General features: G+C 57.9%; 1 protein-coding gene across 1 annotated transcript in view; it reads left to right on the top strand.

Moving 5' to 3' along the window:
* Positions 1–17,365, top strand: part of LOC104461669 (ankyrin repeat and fibronectin type-III domain-containing protein 1-like) — a gene marked incomplete at its 5' end in the record, with an annotated part of 42,829 nt that overhangs the window by 18,234 nt on the left and 7,230 nt on the right. Inside the window, 10 exons of the mRNA XM_010073330.1 lie at positions 8,397–8,598; positions 8,880–9,090; positions 9,391–9,582; positions 9,834–9,947; positions 10,562–10,659; positions 11,994–12,084; positions 14,238–14,345; positions 14,572–14,671; positions 15,470–15,602; positions 17,140–17,259. Coding sequence (XP_010071632.1) covers positions 8,397–8,598; positions 8,880–9,090; positions 9,391–9,582; positions 9,834–9,947; positions 10,562–10,659; positions 11,994–12,084; positions 14,238–14,345; positions 14,572–14,671; positions 15,470–15,602; positions 17,140–17,259 — 1,369 coding nt within the window. The remainder of the gene's footprint in view (positions 1–8,396; positions 8,599–8,879; positions 9,091–9,390; positions 9,583–9,833; positions 9,948–10,561; positions 10,660–11,993; positions 12,085–14,237; positions 14,346–14,571; positions 14,672–15,469; positions 15,603–17,139; positions 17,260–17,365) is intronic.

Here is a 17,365-nt window from a genome sequence, read left to right as displayed (position 1 = left end):
TGCGTGGGGCTTCCCCATGAGCTCTGGTCATGGCTCAGGGCAGCCCATCCTGCTCAGTCCTGTCTCCATCAGGTTCCAGTTAAAACCAAATGCGTTCTCCAGCTTAAGCTGTGCTGCCGTTTAAGCCCTTCCAAAAATGAAACAAATACCCACGGACTGCAATTCGAATTGCAGCTCAATTAGGGCTCGTTCCCAATGCGATCATAAAACCTCCAGTACGAAAACAAACAACCCAACCAAACCACATCCAAGCCTGACAGCATCCTCTGGAATGCCTTTAAAATAACAAGGAGGGGGGCAGAGGAAGATGAAAGCAGCGTGGCCGGTGGGAAGAGGGCTCTTCGGCCCCGAGGGGCAGCCTGGAGGTGGGCTGAGCAGGTGTGGGGCAGAGAGCTGCGGGATGGGGACCGGTGCAGAAGCGATGGTTATGATGGAGTCGGGGTGGGATGAGGACCAGTGTGGAAGTGATGGGTATGATGGAGACAGGCCAGCTTGGGGTCCGGGAAGTAAAGGGTTAGGTGGGGTTCCCAGCAGGATTTAGTGGGGCGAGGAACGGGAGGGGGCATAGGTGTTGTGGAGCGTGGTGGTCGTGCTCTGAAGCTGCTCGGATGTTTGAGCAGGAAGGGGCCAGGGCAGGACCGTGGTGGCTGGAATGCATGTCCCGCGTAATCCAGCCAGTCTGGTGCCGCGGTTCGGGTTTCACGACGGACTTTAAACCCGGCCATATTTAGCGTGCGCTTCGCTGGCCCGTCAGGGAGGGGAAGCCACAGCACAACTAATAAAAAAAGCCAAACAAAAACAATGTAATGAAAGAGACTCAGCACTGTGTGTTCCCATAGCAAGAACATTTACCCAAGACTTCCCTGCTCGGATACTTCATGTCAAGCAGCAATTAAAGGCTGGCATTGTGGGGAGCACGGCAAGGAGGCTTCACCCTGGCTGGGAGGTGGGAGCCCAGGGCTGAGCCCATGGCAGATCTGCCATCCCCAGTGCCCGCACTGGTGGGTAGGGATCAGGGGCTTTTGGCACTGGGAGGTGGCCCAGGCACATGGTGCTGGTAATTGAGGGATGCTGCACCCCGAGCAGCAGGTTCTGAACCCCTCCAGGCAGGGACCCCCTCGCTCTGTAATGCACGTACCCGCTTAGCTTCATCTCTGCAGAAATTTAGTAGCACAAAAGCAGAAAAGCAGATCTTTCTAGGTGCGAGCCTCTGGACAGGGTGGGCCAGGAGCTCTGCTGGGGTAAATCCTTGTGAAAAGAGTGAAGCCAGTGGAGCTGGGCTGCAGAGCCAACAGCCTGATGTGGACATTGTTTCTCCCATCCAGCATCTGCTTCCTGACCCATGTTCGCGGATGGAGCCCGTGTGAGCCTCTGGCATTTTGGCTTTCCCCTCCATCAAGGGATGAGTCGCGGTGCCCAGAGCCAGGCTGTGACAGTCGGTGTCCCCTTCCGAGCAGCTCGAGGCTGGTGCTAGCGGGCTGACCTCGGGAATTTGCTCCCCGCAGTCTGCAGCCTGATGCAGCAGAGACACCACGGGGCTCCATGCATGAGCAAAAGGGAGCCTGAAGGACAGAGGATGAAAAGGGTTAATGCTTTGAAAGGATGAGAAGGCTTGAAGCATGGAGGAGGAGAGGGACTGGGTCCTTGCAGAGCCTGTTGTAGCCTCATGGTGCTGTGGATGTCAGCGGTACGTTTGCACAAGCTGCCAGGGATGCTCTCCTGAACCGTGGTCCAATTCAGTCCCTAGGGTTATCCAATGAAGGAACAGGCAAAGGACAGGAGAAGCCTAAAAACCAGTTATCAGGGAGAGGCAACCCAAGCCAGTCAACCTCACCCCGAAGTGGGAGCTTGCATCAAGAGATCAGCTGGTGAGATCAACACACAGGCTGCTCCCAAAGAAATGGGAGTGCGAGGGGCATCGTCTGCCTTGGCTAGAGAGCCATTGCACACTGTCCCTTTGCACAGTCCCCAGGCAGAGGTGTCCCGCTGTCCTGGCGGTGTGTGAGGTGCGTGTGTGGGCAGGGCAGGAGCTGCCCGGGAGGGATGTGTGTGTGTGGGCACAGCCAGCACGGTGCCACTTTGTGACTGTGTGCGTGACAGCAGTCCCGATGGGGATGGCACTGTCACAGGGGACCGAGGGACTGAAAGGCTGATTTTGGTCATATTTTCATGGGGGTTGAGCTACAGGCTCCTTCTGGGCTCATTTAAAAACTGTGATTGGGATGCTTAATTAAAAAAATAAATAAAGGAAAGAAAGAAGCAGCAGCATTATCATGTTGCAGTGGAATTTGCTTGAGCGTCTGTGCTCCCGTCCTCCCCCAAACAGACTGCTGGGCCTGCAGAGACGGGGTGTTTTATGGGAGGCCTCTGCAGACTGTCAGCAAGTGATCTACTTGGTTGGCTCCGAACCTCTCTTGGAGTCCTGAAGTCTCCGTCTCTCCCAAATCCAGAGCCTGTGATTTAGGAGGGAGGTGCGCAGGGGGTGAGCTGTGCGGGCAGGCTTTTCCCTGCTGTGCTGCACCGGGGAACGTGGCTGTGCCTGGGGAGGACCCTACCGACTCACTGTGGGATGTCACGCGTCCAGCCCGCGCGTTTCCCCACTGCCACAGCCCCTCCGGCAGCTGAGTGAGGGCTGGTCCCAGGGGGTCCTCGCTGCAGCTGCTGCACCCCCAGTGCACACATTCCCCAAGGGATGCAAAAACCTCCTGATTTGGGGAACAGCCTGGATGGCGAGCCATGACACCAACTCCCTCGGGGAACCCTCCGCTTCTTTGCCTGCAGAGGTGCAGGGCGCTGAATGATGGCAGGATGTTGCAGATCTCACGCAGGATGTGCTCTTCTCCTCTGGCTTATTTGGGTACTGACCTGCTGGGAGTCGGCTTTCAGATCCAACGCTGTGCCGGGGTGCAGTGGGCTGCATGGCTGTGGGGTCTGCTCTCACTGCCTTGGGTCTTGAGCTCCTCGAGACGCACCTACGAGCACCGTGGCGTGCCTGGTATGGAGAGGGCAGAAACTGCACGCAGCCTTGCTGGCATTGCCCCACCACTGCCTGGTGCTCAGGAGATTCTGCACCAACCCAAGTGCTGTGCAGCAGCTCCTGGCTTTGCACCGTGCTGAGCTCCTCCGAGCATTGGGCTAATAGCATCGAGCTTCTGGAGCTCAAACAAAAATGTCCTGGCAGGATCAGGATCTATATAAGTTAGTTGTTATTGCTAAACAAAAGAGGCATGCTCCTTTCGGCTCCATTCAAAACAAAACCCAGTGGGTTTGCCAAGCGGGGAAAAAAGAGCAAATCTGTAGGAAACAAACAAACAAAGCCCTGGATCTGGTTTGGTGCCTTTCCCTGGACCCAGGTTTCAATAAGCAAGTGCATTTTCCAGGCACGCAGATGGTTCTGTGGAGCAGGAGTGTTTGGCTCCATCGTTGCGTGGCCAGGTCACCGCACAATATTTAAATACCTTTGAGGTGCGCACGCCTCAGGATGGGTCACTGCCTGGTGTGTGGGCTGCTCCCATGGGTCCTGGCACCGTGCAGGGATGCTAAGCTGAGCGTTCTATCCCAGTTTTGTGTGTGCCTTTTGATGGATGATGAAATCCTGCTCTTTTGGAAGGGCTCCCCTACTCGTGCTCCATTTTGGATCCACTATCTCCGCAGTCCTGAAAAATTGCAGAAAGAGTAGAAAACATGAGTGCATCCGCAGCTCCTTTTCCTGCTGGACATTGTGCTTCTGATTCGTGTCCCTGGGAGCCAAGAGGAGGTCTGTTGTGTCTTAGCTTAAGTGGATTCTGCAGCGGAGTATTTCGTGTCTGAGCGTTTGTGGCCATGTGTGCTGTCCTGCATGTCCTTGAGGGTGAGCATGGCCCTGGCCGTGGGATCTGGCTGCGGGAAAGACCCCTCACGCTCAGATTTCTTTGGGAGCAGCCTGTGTGTTGATCTCACCAGCTGATCTCTTGATGCAAGCTCCCACTTCGGGGTGAGGTTGACTGGCTTGGGTTGCCTCTCCCTGATAACTGGTTTTTAGGCTTCTCCTGTCCTTTGCCTGTTCCTTCATTGGATAACCCTAGGGACTGAACTGGACCACGGTTCAGGAGAGCATCCCTGGCAGCTTGTGCAAACGTACCGCTGATATCCACAGCACCATGAGGCTACAACAGGCTCTGCAAGGACCCAGTCCCTCTCCTCCTCCATGCTGCAAGCCTTCTCATCCTTTCAAAGCATTAACCCTTTTCATCCTCTGTCCTTCAGGCTCCCTTTTGCTCATGCGCAGAGCTCCGTGGCATCTCTCTCTGCTGCATCAGGCTGCAGACTGCGGGGAACAAATTCCTGAGGCCAGAGCCACCAATGCTGACCTCGAGGATGGGAGCGTGATGCTGAGCCTGTGCCATGGGCCGGCGTCTGCCCTCTCACTGCCAGCAGGAGCAGGCACCCATGAGTTAATCCCTGCCACGGCCAGTGGGGGGGGTGTCGGCCAGTGTGGGGGGTGGCAGGACCGGGCAGCCTGGGTTTTTGGCTGGAGGGCCATTGCCACCAGCAGCATGGCTTGTACGTGAGCCTTTCCACAGCTTGGGCTCCCACTGAGGGGAGATGGCGCCAGATGGCCACTGTGGTCCCCAGCAGCCACATCTCATGACCTCCAGGCAGGACAGTGGTTGCCTGCCTGTCTGGATACCGTCACCTCCTGTCCCCGAGAGGGGAGCACGTGGCGGCAGGGAGGACAAAGTCTCCCAGGGGTTTGCACATCTGGTGCCCAGCGTGGGCCATCCCCGTGAGTGCTCAGGGAGGGACGGCCAGGTCCCGTGGGGCTTGGGGTGGGCAGGGCTCCTTCCAGCCAGCCCGGGGCCAGGCTCTGCCGGCGGGATGGGGCAGCCCTGGCTGACATGGACTGGTTCTCTGCTGGAGGCTCGGAGAGGCTACGCCCTTAAACAAAATGCACTTAAAATCATGTAATTACAACGATTATTAACACTGTTTACTAGGCCAAGATCTGCAGGGTTGGAAACAGTAAAACCCAGACTATGCAGAAACCACAATGTTCTGAAGTACCCAGTGGATTTGGTTGTGTTCGTTGCAGAAGGAGGGATAAAATGAAGTTGTCTTATGCACATCCATCCTCATGTGCTTTAAAACAAAAAAAAATCCTCATTACATTGTTTCACGAGGTAGGTCTGGCCAGCCCCATGCATCCTTTGGCAGAACCTCAGCCTTTTCCATGGGTACACAGATTTATGGCATTGCAGACCTGATGGCCACACCACCTCCCTGATGGTTGCAAACATCCCACAGCCAGAAAACTGACCTGCTGGGGGCAGGCAAAGCCCCTGTCCCCTGCTGCGGTGTTTGCAGGAGGTAGGTAAATAATTAGCAACAAGAACTGGTTATGGTTGAGATAAATTTAGTTGGACTCTAAAGGCAGAGGAGGTGGGACCTCCTCCCACCACCTCCCCACAGGATGGGACTCTGCCATCGGCATGAGGCGGTGTTGGCTGGTCATCCCTTGAGGGCATGACATCTGTGGGTGTTGTTTTCAGCTATCAGTTGCTCTACCACAAAGTTTAGCTCTAGATAAATCAAGAGGATTTCACTGAGCCCAGATGACTCATAACCACAGGGCAGGAAACTCTTTTATCTTTGGGGCGGCCAGTTTAATATAGATAGCTGTTCACTCCTGAGCTCAGAATAATTTCCGTGTCTTTACTTCTCATTAGAAGCAAATCAGATGAGGGAAAACAGAGAAATTTCTCTGTGTTGCCTCTGTTTCTACCATCTCTGAGAGAACTTCCTCCAAACTGTGCAGTCTGCCTGTACTGGGTCATTTGCCATATATTTTAATTGGCAGAAAAAAAGGGCTTTTGCGCCAAAGCACCACTCCTTTTTTAAACCTTGATTCTGTAGGCATGGATGGAGCAGAGATTTGTTAAAACAGAGTCTAACCCAGCTTCCAGAGAGGTACTTTTGTGATCTTCCTTCTTTTCCTGATGTGGGAGAGCGTTATTGCCTCCTTGGATGAAGGGGAACCACAGAGGAATTGGGCACCTACCCAAAGAGCTGTCTTCCCCTCCGAGCAGCAGCTGCAGGTGGAGAGAGGAGGACTTGGGCAGCAGGAAGCTCTTGCACACAAGAGAAAAGCCGGAGAGTTTCTCTAGTTGGTTATTTCTCTTTCCTAAGTATGTCAGATAGCACTTTGCTTCTTGGGCTTGGTCCATGGGTCAGGACTTGTTTGCCTCTTCCTGCCAGTGTGCCCTGTCTGCCCAGGCACGGGTGGCTTTTTGCTCTTAATTCCTGTCCCCAGTGACAGCAGAGCTGCGTGATGCTTTTTCACTCCTTTGCTAGCTGGGATTTTGTACTTGCCATCTGTAGAGGCTTGTATGCACCGAGTGTGGAGCCCTTGGCATGAGGCATGCCAGGAGCTGCTCCACATCCACGATGACACACGATGTGCTCAGGCTGCCACAGCTGTAAGCTGACGACTCCGTGTCCAGAGCCGGGTGGGTCCCAGTGAGCCCAGTGCTGATTCTCCAGCCCCTTCCCTGCCTCGTGCAGGTCTCTCCCCCAGTGCTGCTCCCCTTCCTCCCCACCAGCACCAGCAGGCCCAGATCTCGCCAACCTCTGCATGGTCGCTTCAAGGTGTCTGGGCCACCTGAAGCTCACGTGATTTGTGTTCACTGTCCGGTCCGTAAAGCCCTATGTTCAGATAACATCCATCCTTGGAGGAACCCAGGGCAGCAACCTGACACCCCGGCTTGGGCCCCACTTGAGACCTCTAAATCCCTAGGCTGAAGCCAGTGAGATGAGTGATTGGCAGGAGCCAGCCTCCCCATCATTTTCCGCTTTTAAATATCCCGGTAATAAAGGGTAAAAATCATTAAAGGACTTCCGCAGCTCACTGTGCCTAATCTGAAAGCAGGAGGATGAAGAGCACGTAGCGAGGTTGTTATTAATATCCTGCCTCCTGATGATGGCTTTACAAACATCATCATCACAGGCACAGCTTTGCGGTAGCATTTTGGCATGACCTTCTAGACAAGCGTCCTGCTTTTTATCACTCTGATCCCTTGCTTGATATTTAGCCAATCAAGTGATACGGGGAAGACCTTGCCCCTAAATATCTGACCTTATACACAGGGGTATGGGGTCAAAACTGAGAGAAACTGTGCTAAGCGTCATTGTGCTACATGCTCTTTAGACCACGTAGACATGCTCCTTGCCTGGGATCTGTGCCACGGGCTACAGCAAGGAGGGGATCAGATGTTTGACGCCAGTGAAAACCCTCGGTGCTGTAAGGGATGACTCATGGGCAAAAGCCCCAGGCAGCAGTGGGGCCACGCTCGCACTGAAACTGGGGACTTTGCCGGTGGGGACAAGAGGGCTTCACGGGTTCAGGGAGAGGGGCAGCTCCCTCTCTGCGAAGCCAAGAAAAGATGTCAGCTTTCCTAGTGACTTGGACATGTTTATCATGGTTATTTAAAGTGGAAATCAAAATCAGAGTGGAGAAAAGATTTTGTAGCTTAATCAGCGTGGATGGAGAAGGTGAGGAGCAGCTGTGCAGCCTGTGTCTGCTGGTGAGGAGGAGACTGGGGGTCACTGATCCCCACTGGGACCTGGCATTGTCTTGGTGCCATTAGAAATGGCCTTTTTTCCATTCCTCGCTCTCGCTTCACTTTCAGAGGGTGCCCTTTGCTGGAATAAAGACCCTGGGCAAAGTCACATACCAAAGAGGGCTGAGGGACAGTGATAAGCGCAGGAGATGGGTTCCTGCTGGAAGAATGGATGTGGAGAGGGTGCGTGAGGACATCCCAAGCCAACTGCGTGGTGGGCAGCACTCACCCAGCACGGGGCTGGGGGCTGTCAGTCCCTGTGGCTCCTGCTGCTGAGGGGGTCCAGGCAGCCCTGGATGTGGCAGCCCATCTCTAGAGGTTCTGGGAGACAGAGACTGGGAGTAAGGAGAGGTTTCCCCAGTGTGACAGCTGGGGACCAGTTGCAGAGCTGAGTAGCCTGAGGTTGCTTGGGGCTTCCGGGCTCAAGGGCAGCGTGGGGCCAACCCGGCCCTTGGGTCTAGAGGGAAAAGTCTCACCCACAGGGCTCGTACAAGCCCCTCAGAACCCTTGCAGGGCCAGCAGCAGAGATGGGAAGGAAAAATGGGCTGGCCTTGGTTGATAATGGATGGATGAGGGCATCACTGGCACCTGCATCCACCTTGCAGCCGCTCACGCTGGTGCTGCTCTGTCTATCCTGAGTTGCACCCTGGTCCCTGTCCTGGTTTCAGTGAGCAGTTGTTGTGGTGCTTGGCTGCTAGCCAGGGTCAAAACCATAACAGTCCCAATGCTGCAGGTGTGCCTCTGCCTTTCTGGCATGTCCTCACATGCCTCATTTCCCCACACCTCCTTGCCCTTTCCTAGGTCATCCTCCCCTAAAATGACGCAGCAGATGCGGGACCTGCAGCTGGCTCAGGCCAGGAAGCCGCCAGGCCCTTCCTCGCCGAACGCAGCCAAGAGGCTCTACCGAAACCTGTCGGGGAAATTCCGCGTCAACTACACATCCTTTGACGAGGGCAGCCTGGCAGCACGGGGCGAGAAGGAGAAGCTCCGCAAGTCCTACCTGGTCAGTTCCCACTGGCCGGGAAGGTGGGGATGGAGGGTCCGTGCGTGGGTGATGCGGACACCAGGATGGAAGCTGCCCTGGAGCAGGTTCACCTGGAGCTGATCCAGGTGTTTTCTCAGCATCATCCAGCTGTGTCTGCAAAGAGCTGATGCTCCTGAGACCCTGGGACTGAGCACCCCCCTGGTTTGGGTTTGTAGGGTGCTGGTGAAGGGCTGGGGTGTTGGGTGGTATGGAGGAGGGTGCCCCATGCTCAGCCGACCTGCGTTTCTCCCTCCATCCAGTTCCAGAGCAATGCTGCTCTCTTTGAGGCTGTGGAGCTGCAGGACCTAGACAGGGTCCAGGAGCTGTTGAAGCAGTACAGCCCCGAGGAGCTGGACCTCAACACCCCCAACAGCGAAGGGCTGCTGCCCCTGGACATCGCCATCATGACCAACAACGCTCCCATCGCCAGGGCCCTGCTGCAGGCAGGGGCAAAGGAGAGCCCGCACTGTGAGTTGGTCGGGGGGAGCTGTGCTGTGCCCATCAGCTGGGTCTCCAGCCTGGTGGAGTGGGGCACCGCAGGCACTAGGGTCTGGGTGAGGAGGTGGTCTCTGGACTAAGAGAAACTGCTGCAGGCTATAGCAGGGGTTCAAGTGGAGCCATGCACTCGGGTGACTCTGGGAGCAGGACACAGAGAGGGGGACGGGGTCTTGTGGTGGGGACTTGGTGCCGGCAGAGCCTGGGCTTGCCTTAACCACCTTCTCTTCCCTCCTCCAGGCTCCCCTCTCGGGACCCACGGCCGTGCCCACCCACCCTGCTTGGAGAGCCGCTCGCTGCACCTCTCGACGCTGGTGCGGGAAGCGGAGCAGCGCGTCAATGAGCTGATGGCGCAGGTGGTGAACGAGGCACCCAACGCCGACTGCTCCGAGAAGGAGAAGCAGCTCAAGGCCTGGGAGTGGCGATACCGGCTTTACAAGCGCATGAAGGCAGGGTTTGAGCATGCCCGTGAGTGGCCGCAGGAGAGTTTTGGGGGGCTGGGGGGCAGCCCCCACACTGGAGCAGGGCTGTGTGTGGTCCAGGCACAGGGCTGCACCAGCACCCAGCAGAGGATCCCCACACCCTGTAGCTGGGGCTGGGTGCATGGGGGGTGAGCGCTCTGGGAATGTGTCCCTGGCTGGGGAGGTCCCAGGAGGGACACTGAGGGGTTCAAAGTGACCATCCTCACTGTAGTGACCCCCTGTGGCCTCTGTCCCCAGGAGTGCCGGATGCTCCCACCAATGTTCACCTCTCCGTGGCCAGCAGCTCCTCAGTGCAGGTGACCTTCTGGGAGCCCCTGAGCGTGAACTCGGCCGTCGTCACCAAGTACAAAGGTAAGGGCTGGGGTCCCCAACCAGTGCAGGGGACACGCAGCCATGGCAAGCACCACGGGCGTGCCAGAGGGATGCGCTGAGGCGCTCACCCCGTGCATGCCACGCCAGGTGCCAGTGGCGTGGGCAGTGCTGCCAAGCCCCTGTCAAGCCTGTTTGTGCTGGAGCGCAGGAGGAGGCACGGCTGCATGCTGCCAGACAGCCCGGCCACCACCCCAACGATCTGAGCTGGACTGAACCACCGTCTTGCAGCAAGGCAGAACTCGGGGTGCCACTTGTTTGCTGCCCCCTCATCCCACACCCCAGGAGGGCTTTGCCATCCTGCCACTCCTGCACCCCTCACCCACTTAAACCAGATGTTTTGGGCTTCTGGGAGAATTTCCTTCATCTTCTTGACCCGTCATTTGAGGGTGTGGACCCTGCCTGACACGGCTCAGTGAGGAGGACCACAGCACCCCATGCTGTCCCCCTGCTGTGGCTCTCCCTCTTCCCCTGCCTTCACTCCACTGCCGCCAGCTCTGGTGCTGCCCGCGGTCCCTTGGCAGCTGGTGGCCCCGACAGGAGCCTGTCCCTGCTCCAGGGCCACGCAGCACCTTGGGGTCTGTCTCTCCTTTCAGTGGAGTGGAGCTGCTCCCCCACCTTCTCGCCGCTGCTGGGGGAGGCCGTGATCGACAAGCTGAAGAACCTGCACTTCACCATCCGGGGACTGGTGTCGGTGAGTTCTCGGGGTGCCCCACAGGGGTCTGGGCTGTGGGCAGGGGGAGAGCCCAAAGCCAGAAAAACCCACTGGCCACAGTGCAGCCTGTGGAGTCATCCTCTGCTGCCGATGCAGGGAGGGGATGGGGCATCATTTCAAGTAGGAGGAATAGGATTGTGCCCCAGTGGGGTTGAGCCCAGCCCGTGGGCAGAGCGAAGAGCGTGGCGCTGGGAGAGGCGTCTGTCTGTTCCTTCACGGCAGCGGCCGCCCCGGCAGGGGGGAAAACCCCTGCACGGGGTGCCTGGGGACTCCCAAGTGAAAGGCAGAATGGGCCCATTCACCGAGCGCCTGATTTATACTCTGTCCCCTACCTCGCTTCCGTCTCCATCTGTGCTCCTCCCACCCAATAAATCAGCGGCTCCTTTGCCACCTGCACAGCTCGACCCCTCGCACCAGCCCCGACACTCATTGGAGAGGGGGGGACCAGCCCCGTCGCCATCGCTGGGAGTTCTGCGAGGTCACGGGCTGGTTGGGGCTGGGACTCCCCACTGTTTTATCTCCCTGAGAACTGCAGGGGCCATGCTGCCTGGCAGCTGTCCCCTCCCCAGGGGCTGCACGCACCAGCCCGACGGAGGAAGAAGACAGGGCGGGATGGTGATGAGGGTAGGATGGAGCTTGGGATAGGAACCCAGGGAGCTGCTGGGATGGATGGAGTCGCCCTTGCCAGGAAGGTGAGGTGCTGAAGCTCCAGGGCGGGCAGGCAGGAGAACCCTCGGTGCGGTCAGGAGAGCTGCCCTGTGTATGGCAGGATGAGGCTCGGGCAGAGCCTGGAGCAGCGCTGCTGCAAGGAGCTGGCTCCAGCCCATCCATCATGCTTTCAGAGCTGCTTCACACGCTCCTGTCTGCCTTCATGAGTGCCTGGAGGCCTTGCAACATCTGGCAGCTTGACTGAGCTTTAATCAGAAGCCTTTAATCACTGTCACCGTGCCACAAGCCCTTGACAGCGTTGGGCCAGCTCCCTGTCTCCCAGGGCTGGATCCCTGCATGTCACAGCGGGAAGGCAGCATCCCGACCCTCCAGGAAGCCCCATGTCTTTGGGGCTGGAGCATCTCCCGGCAAGGGGCATTTGCAATGTCCCATCCTTCCTTTGCTTGCCCCCGCCAAACCACCCAGCTGGGCTGTGGGCATTCTCTAGTGTCTGATAACAAGAGTTTTGTACAGCTGGGAGAGGTCAGAAGCCAGGCTGTGGGCTCCCAGTTTAGTACTCCTTGTAGTGTACTGGCGTACTGGGCTGGGGGGGATCCTCCTTCCCTTGCACACTGAAGCACTGAGCGTGGCTTCCCTCCTCACAGGGCACAGCGTACTACGTCCAGGTGTCTGCCTACAACATGAAGGGCTGGGGTCCCCCACAAGCCTCTGTGCCCCCTTTCGCTATCCCTTCCAGTAAGTACCACTGGGAACACTCGTGGGAGCTGGCACTGGCTGTGGGGCAGGTGGAGGGAGGTGGCAGCTCCCTGGGCCATCCGGGGGTCCCTCTTGCTGCTGGGGTGGGGTCTGGTGGACCCAGGAGCAGAGGCAGTATTTGGGTTTTTTTCTGTGCCTGGGAGTCTAGGATGCTCCCGGATGCTCCAGCTAACAGGAGCTTTGCCAAATATGAATTTTTCAACCTGCAGTTCTCCTGGCTGCCTGGTAAAGGCTGAGCTGCTTTAGGCCACCCGTCTCAGCTCATCCTAAGGAGGACACTAGGAGAGAGGATGTTTTGCTTTCTCAAAGGAAAGCAATGCAGCTGTCTCCTCTGCAGGAAGGAAAAACATCCCCATGCTCTTCATCAGAGGTTTGTAATTCAGTGCAGGGCAGCTTTTGGGAGGGACCAGTCCTTACTGCCTCAGCGACATTTGCCTCAAAGTGGCCGAGGTTGTGTGAACCCCCTGTTGGCACGTGCTGAGGGGAGATGCGGTGGGATGCCCCAGCTCAGCCCCTGGAGTTGCCCCCCGAGCTCACAGCTGTCCCGGTCCTGGGTGGCAGGGGACCTGGAGCCCTCCCTGTGCCACCACATGGCACCGTACTGGCCATGTGCTGCTTCTGCCACGGGCTGTTGGAGTCCTCCCTGTGCCACCCCCCATCCAGCCCACCCCCAAGGACCTACCTTGAGCTGGGATGGGGGCATGAGCCAGCTGGGCTGTCAGCACTTGTCTCCCCATGCTGGCACCAGGGCAAAGGAGGGGGGAAAAGCCACCCAGTGTCACAAAAGGCACCCCAGGGTGTTGGGGAGACAGGGCAGGAGGACAGAACTGGAAGGAGCAGCCCCAAAGGGTGAGGTCAGGGCTGAGCAGGCTCCGGGGTGGCCTCTGCCCCTCGCCACCCATCCCCAGATGGGTCTCCACTGCACAGCAGTCCCATGGGATCAGCCTTGGCAGAGGTGTAAGGAGCAGCCCCGTTCACTGCTGGGAGCAGGCAGCGATGGGGGGGGACATCCCCCCCACCCCCCATGCTTGCAGGCAGAGCTGCTGCACAGGAGCAGCGAATGCACCACGTGGTGGATGCCCCATGTGCAGGGCGAGGTGCAGGGCTGAGAGCACGAGAAGAGGTACAGGGCTGGAGATGTGCAGACCCCACATGTAGCTTTAGCTGCAGGTACACAAGTACTGCAGCACCGCTATAGAAAGGTGCAAAAAATACATTTGCATGTATATGAATGCATATACCGAGCTGACGTATGCACTGCATTGCCCTGGCTTTACCCTGTCCTGGCAGTGGGTGTCAGGCACGTTTGCACCCACTGTAAAGCCCCTTTGCCACTCTGCATGGGTGATCAAGACCCATGCAGCATCAATACCGTGTGGCTCAAGTGAATCAGCCATGAGTGGGTTTTATTTATCTCCATTAATATTTCTCCCTTCAGTAAAGATCCCTCCCTGGCCCAGAAGAATATAGTCAGGCACCTCCCCGGGTGTTTTTAAAGCTCCTAAAAATAGTGGCGAGCCCCGGCCAAAGTTAACAGAGCTGAACTTTCCATGGAAAACAGCAGCAGGCAGCACACAGGGGGTGTTTAAAGCAATTAATGTAAAGCGAACATAGAAGCGCCGGTGGGTCCCCGGCACTGCTCCCGCTCCTGCTGCCGTCTTGCAACGGGTGGAGCCAGCGGGAGAGTTTATTTATGTGTTTGCCGAGGTGAGCCCAGCTCTTGGCACTCCCTCGGAGAAAGCTGCAGCTCTGGGGAAGACCTCAAGGAAGACACTGGAAAGAATGTTATTTTTTTAAAGCTGGTGAAGCGCAGCAGCAACAGACAGTACCTTGTTCTTTCCCTCTGCCGTGTCCCCGCCATGCTGCGGGGTGGCCAGTGGCCATGGGGTGCTGTGCAGAGCTGGGGTGCTCCTGGGAAGAGTGGCAGGAAACTGGGGATCTCCCAAAGCCCAGCCCACCCAGACGTGCCCGGCACCCACACCTGCTGCTGTGCTGTCCCATGCCGTGCTGTGCCTGTGGGACACCCCCCAGGGGGGTGCCAGGAGGTGACACACCATGGGGAGGAGGGGACGGGAACCCCTTTCTCCCCCAGGCAAGGGGTGCAGGGGGTGATGCTGGTCTGTCCCCAACAGACTGGCGGGAGTACGACGGCCGGGCCCCCCGGCGAAGGGGACAAGCTGAAGCTCTGGACCATCTGCTGGGGCAGGTGAAGACCGTCCACCAGCACTGTGTTTGCCATGGTGAGTGCGTGGCATGGTGCCGCAGGGAGGCTGGGGTCCAGCCAGGCCCCCCAGGGTTGTGACACAGTCTGTGAGACTGGGCTGGCACCAGGAGTAAGTCTTTCCCCTGTATGAGCATAACAAGGAGACAGCTCAGGCAGTGGAGACCTTGGCAGAGCCTTCCCAGTGGGTTGACATGTCGTGCCACGGGCTCCTGCTGCAGCATCTTCTGCTCTCTACTCCCCAGAGCCCTGCAAGAACCAGCCCCAGAGCAGGAAGCACTCAGTCTCCAAGAGCCTCAAGCACCTCTTCCACCCCAGCATCAAGTTTCTCAAGACACTGAAGCGGTGAGAGGCTGGTGCACAGGGTGGTGGAGAGCCTGACTCCTGGTGGGGACATGGGGCTGCCTGTCCTGGGCACTGCTGGGAGCTGTGGGCACAAGCTGGGGTCTGGGGGGACTCAGAGGTGGGTCCTTGCCTGGAGCTAGCTGGTGGTGTCAGTGGAGATGAGTCCCATTGCCTGGAAAACAAATGTTTGTCCGTGGTGTTCCCATTTGGACTGACCAACCTGCACCCATAGCCAGATCCCTGCACCATCTCTGTGCATCGCCATCACCCCACCATCCTCTAGACCCCACCACACTCCCACTGCTCACCTTCATGCTTGGCCTCCAGGCACTCCAGCATGTCTCCTACACAGGCCTGGCCCCATCACCCTCCCTTGTGCTGGCCAGGGCATCGGCCATGGCATCAGCTGGGGCATCGGCCAGGCTCATCTCACTGGCAGCGTTGGGTTCCTGTTCCTGCTCCCGTACTGGCAGTGTGCTCCTTCTGCCACGGGCTGTTGGAGAGGAGCTAAGACCTGGGGCAGGGCATCTTTGCCCAGAGAAGCTGTGGATGCCCCATCCCTGGAGGGGTTCAAGGCCAGGCTGGATGAGGCTTTGAGCAACCTGGGCTGGTGGGAGGTGTCCCTGCCCATGTCAGGGGGTGGCACTGGATGGGCTTTAAGGTCCCTCCCAACCCAAACCATTCTATGGTTCTATGATTCTATGATTCGATCCCCTCTGCCCTCGGGAGAGACACCTCTTGGGAAATGCAGCTGGCAGCTCGAGGTGACACTGAAGTCTGTCTTTCATCCCATTGCAGGGGCCTCTACCTGACAGCGATCTTCTACAAGGATGACAACATCCTGGTGACCCATGAAGACCAGATCCCCGTGGTGGAGATTGATGACACCTACTCCTGCCTCCTCATGCAGGATTTTCTCTGGTTCACCAAGGTGGGTGGCCTGGGTACCCTGTGCTGTGCGCTGGGGCACAGCAGCAGTGTTTCTCTTGACACATCTGTCATGATGCTGCTGAGATGATGGCCACCACCCCAGACACTGTGTCCTCCAGAGGTGTCACAATCTGCAGAGCACCTTCACTGCAGCACCTTCCCTGGTGCTGCCCACACAGGCAGCAGTGTCTGTCCTGCATGGGGCACGGCGGGGCTCTTGCGGGGGCTGATCTGGGGCCGGGAGCAGCACCCAGGGACACCCCATGTGCACAAAGTGAGCAGGAGCTCACTCCCTACTCACAGCAGATGATACAACATCTGGTGGCTCCCGGGCTTCCCAGCATTGTCTCCAGGACCCCCACTGTGGTACTGCCCTTGCACACTCTGTGGGGCAAAGCCATGCCAAGAGCCAGCAACAGTCTAGGAGTCCCGGGATGAGCTGAGCAGGCACTGGGCACCGCCACTGCTTTCGGCTGGCTCCAGCTTCTCCTCCACCATGGGCGCTGTGGCTAGGCAGTGCAGGCAGCCCAGAGGATTGCTGCTCCCCAGGGTTCAGCATGGACCGAAAAGCCACCAGAGAACTGCATTTCCACCCCAGCCCTTGGAAGCCCAAAGGTGGGCGATGGTCCGGCGCCATGCTGGGCAGGCTGCGTGCCGTGATGGGTGGGTGATGGACTAGTGCCGTGCTGGGCAGGCTGCGTGCCATGATGGGTGGGCAACAGACCGGTGCTGTGCTGGGCAGGCTGCATGCCGTGATGGGTGGGCAATGATGGGCTGGCAACAGACCGGTGCTGTGCTGGGCAGGCTGCGTGCTGCGATGGGTGGGCGATGGACCAGTGCCATGCTGGGCAGGCTGCGTGCCGCGATGGGCGGGTGGTGCCTCTCCACAGCTGTTTAACTGCTTCACCGCAGCATCCTGCCGAAGCAGCTCTGTCTCTTGTACAGAGCAGGACGTGCAGCGTGCTGCTGCCTGGTCCTCCACTGTTGGTGGGCCCAGTGAAAGGGCAGGTGGGCAGCTCAGGGACAAAATCTTTTGCTGAATGGTCTTTTAGGCAATGGCCCAGGTTGCCCAGAGAAGCTGTGGAGGCCCCATCCCTGGAGGGGTTCAAGGCCAGGCTGGATGAGGCTTTGGGCAACCTGGGCTGGTGGGAGGTGTCCCTGCCCATGGCAGGGGGTGGCACTGGATGGGCTTTAAGGTCCCTTCCAGCCCAAACCATTCTGGGATTCTATGATTATCTACTGAGGGAGAAGGCTATCTTCTCCCTCCTTCTCTTAGCTGTCTTCTGTTCAGCCTTAAGAAGGTCTCAGTCTTAGATTGAAGATGGATACCTGAGTGGACACGGCATGGTGCTTACCTCAAGTACAGGCTCTGGAGGCACTTCGGGGTCCCTGTGGCATAGGAAATCACCCCTCTGCTGAGAGGTGATAAGCGTACTGCACCTTCCTAACACGGCTCAAACAGAAAGGCAAAGGGATTTCCCCAAAACACCTTCATGTGACCCAGCAGCAGTTTTTTACGGCCCTTTGGTGTGCTGCAGGTGTCATGCATGTGGGATGAGATCCTGTGGCTGCGGCAGTGTGTCACCGTCTCCCAGTCGTCCTGCTCCTGCATCCTGCAGACACGCTTCAAGATGCTACTGGCCATCTCGCAAATGCAGGTGAGGGTGGGGGTGTGTGGGAGGGTGGGGACCGAGCCCTTTTTGGGGGCCACTGTGAGCCAGGCTCCCTTGGGAGCAGCATGCGGATGCGCCACACCTAAGAAAA

Source organism: Pterocles gutturalis, unplaced genomic scaffold (assembly GCF_000699245.1).
Source record: "Pterocles gutturalis isolate BGI_N339 unplaced genomic scaffold, ASM69924v1 scaffold11177, whole genome shotgun sequence".
NCBI classification, from domain to species: domain Eukaryota; kingdom Metazoa; phylum Chordata; class Aves; order Pterocliformes; family Pteroclidae; genus Pterocles; species Pterocles gutturalis.
This window is presented reverse-complemented; position numbering and strand designations above follow the sequence as displayed.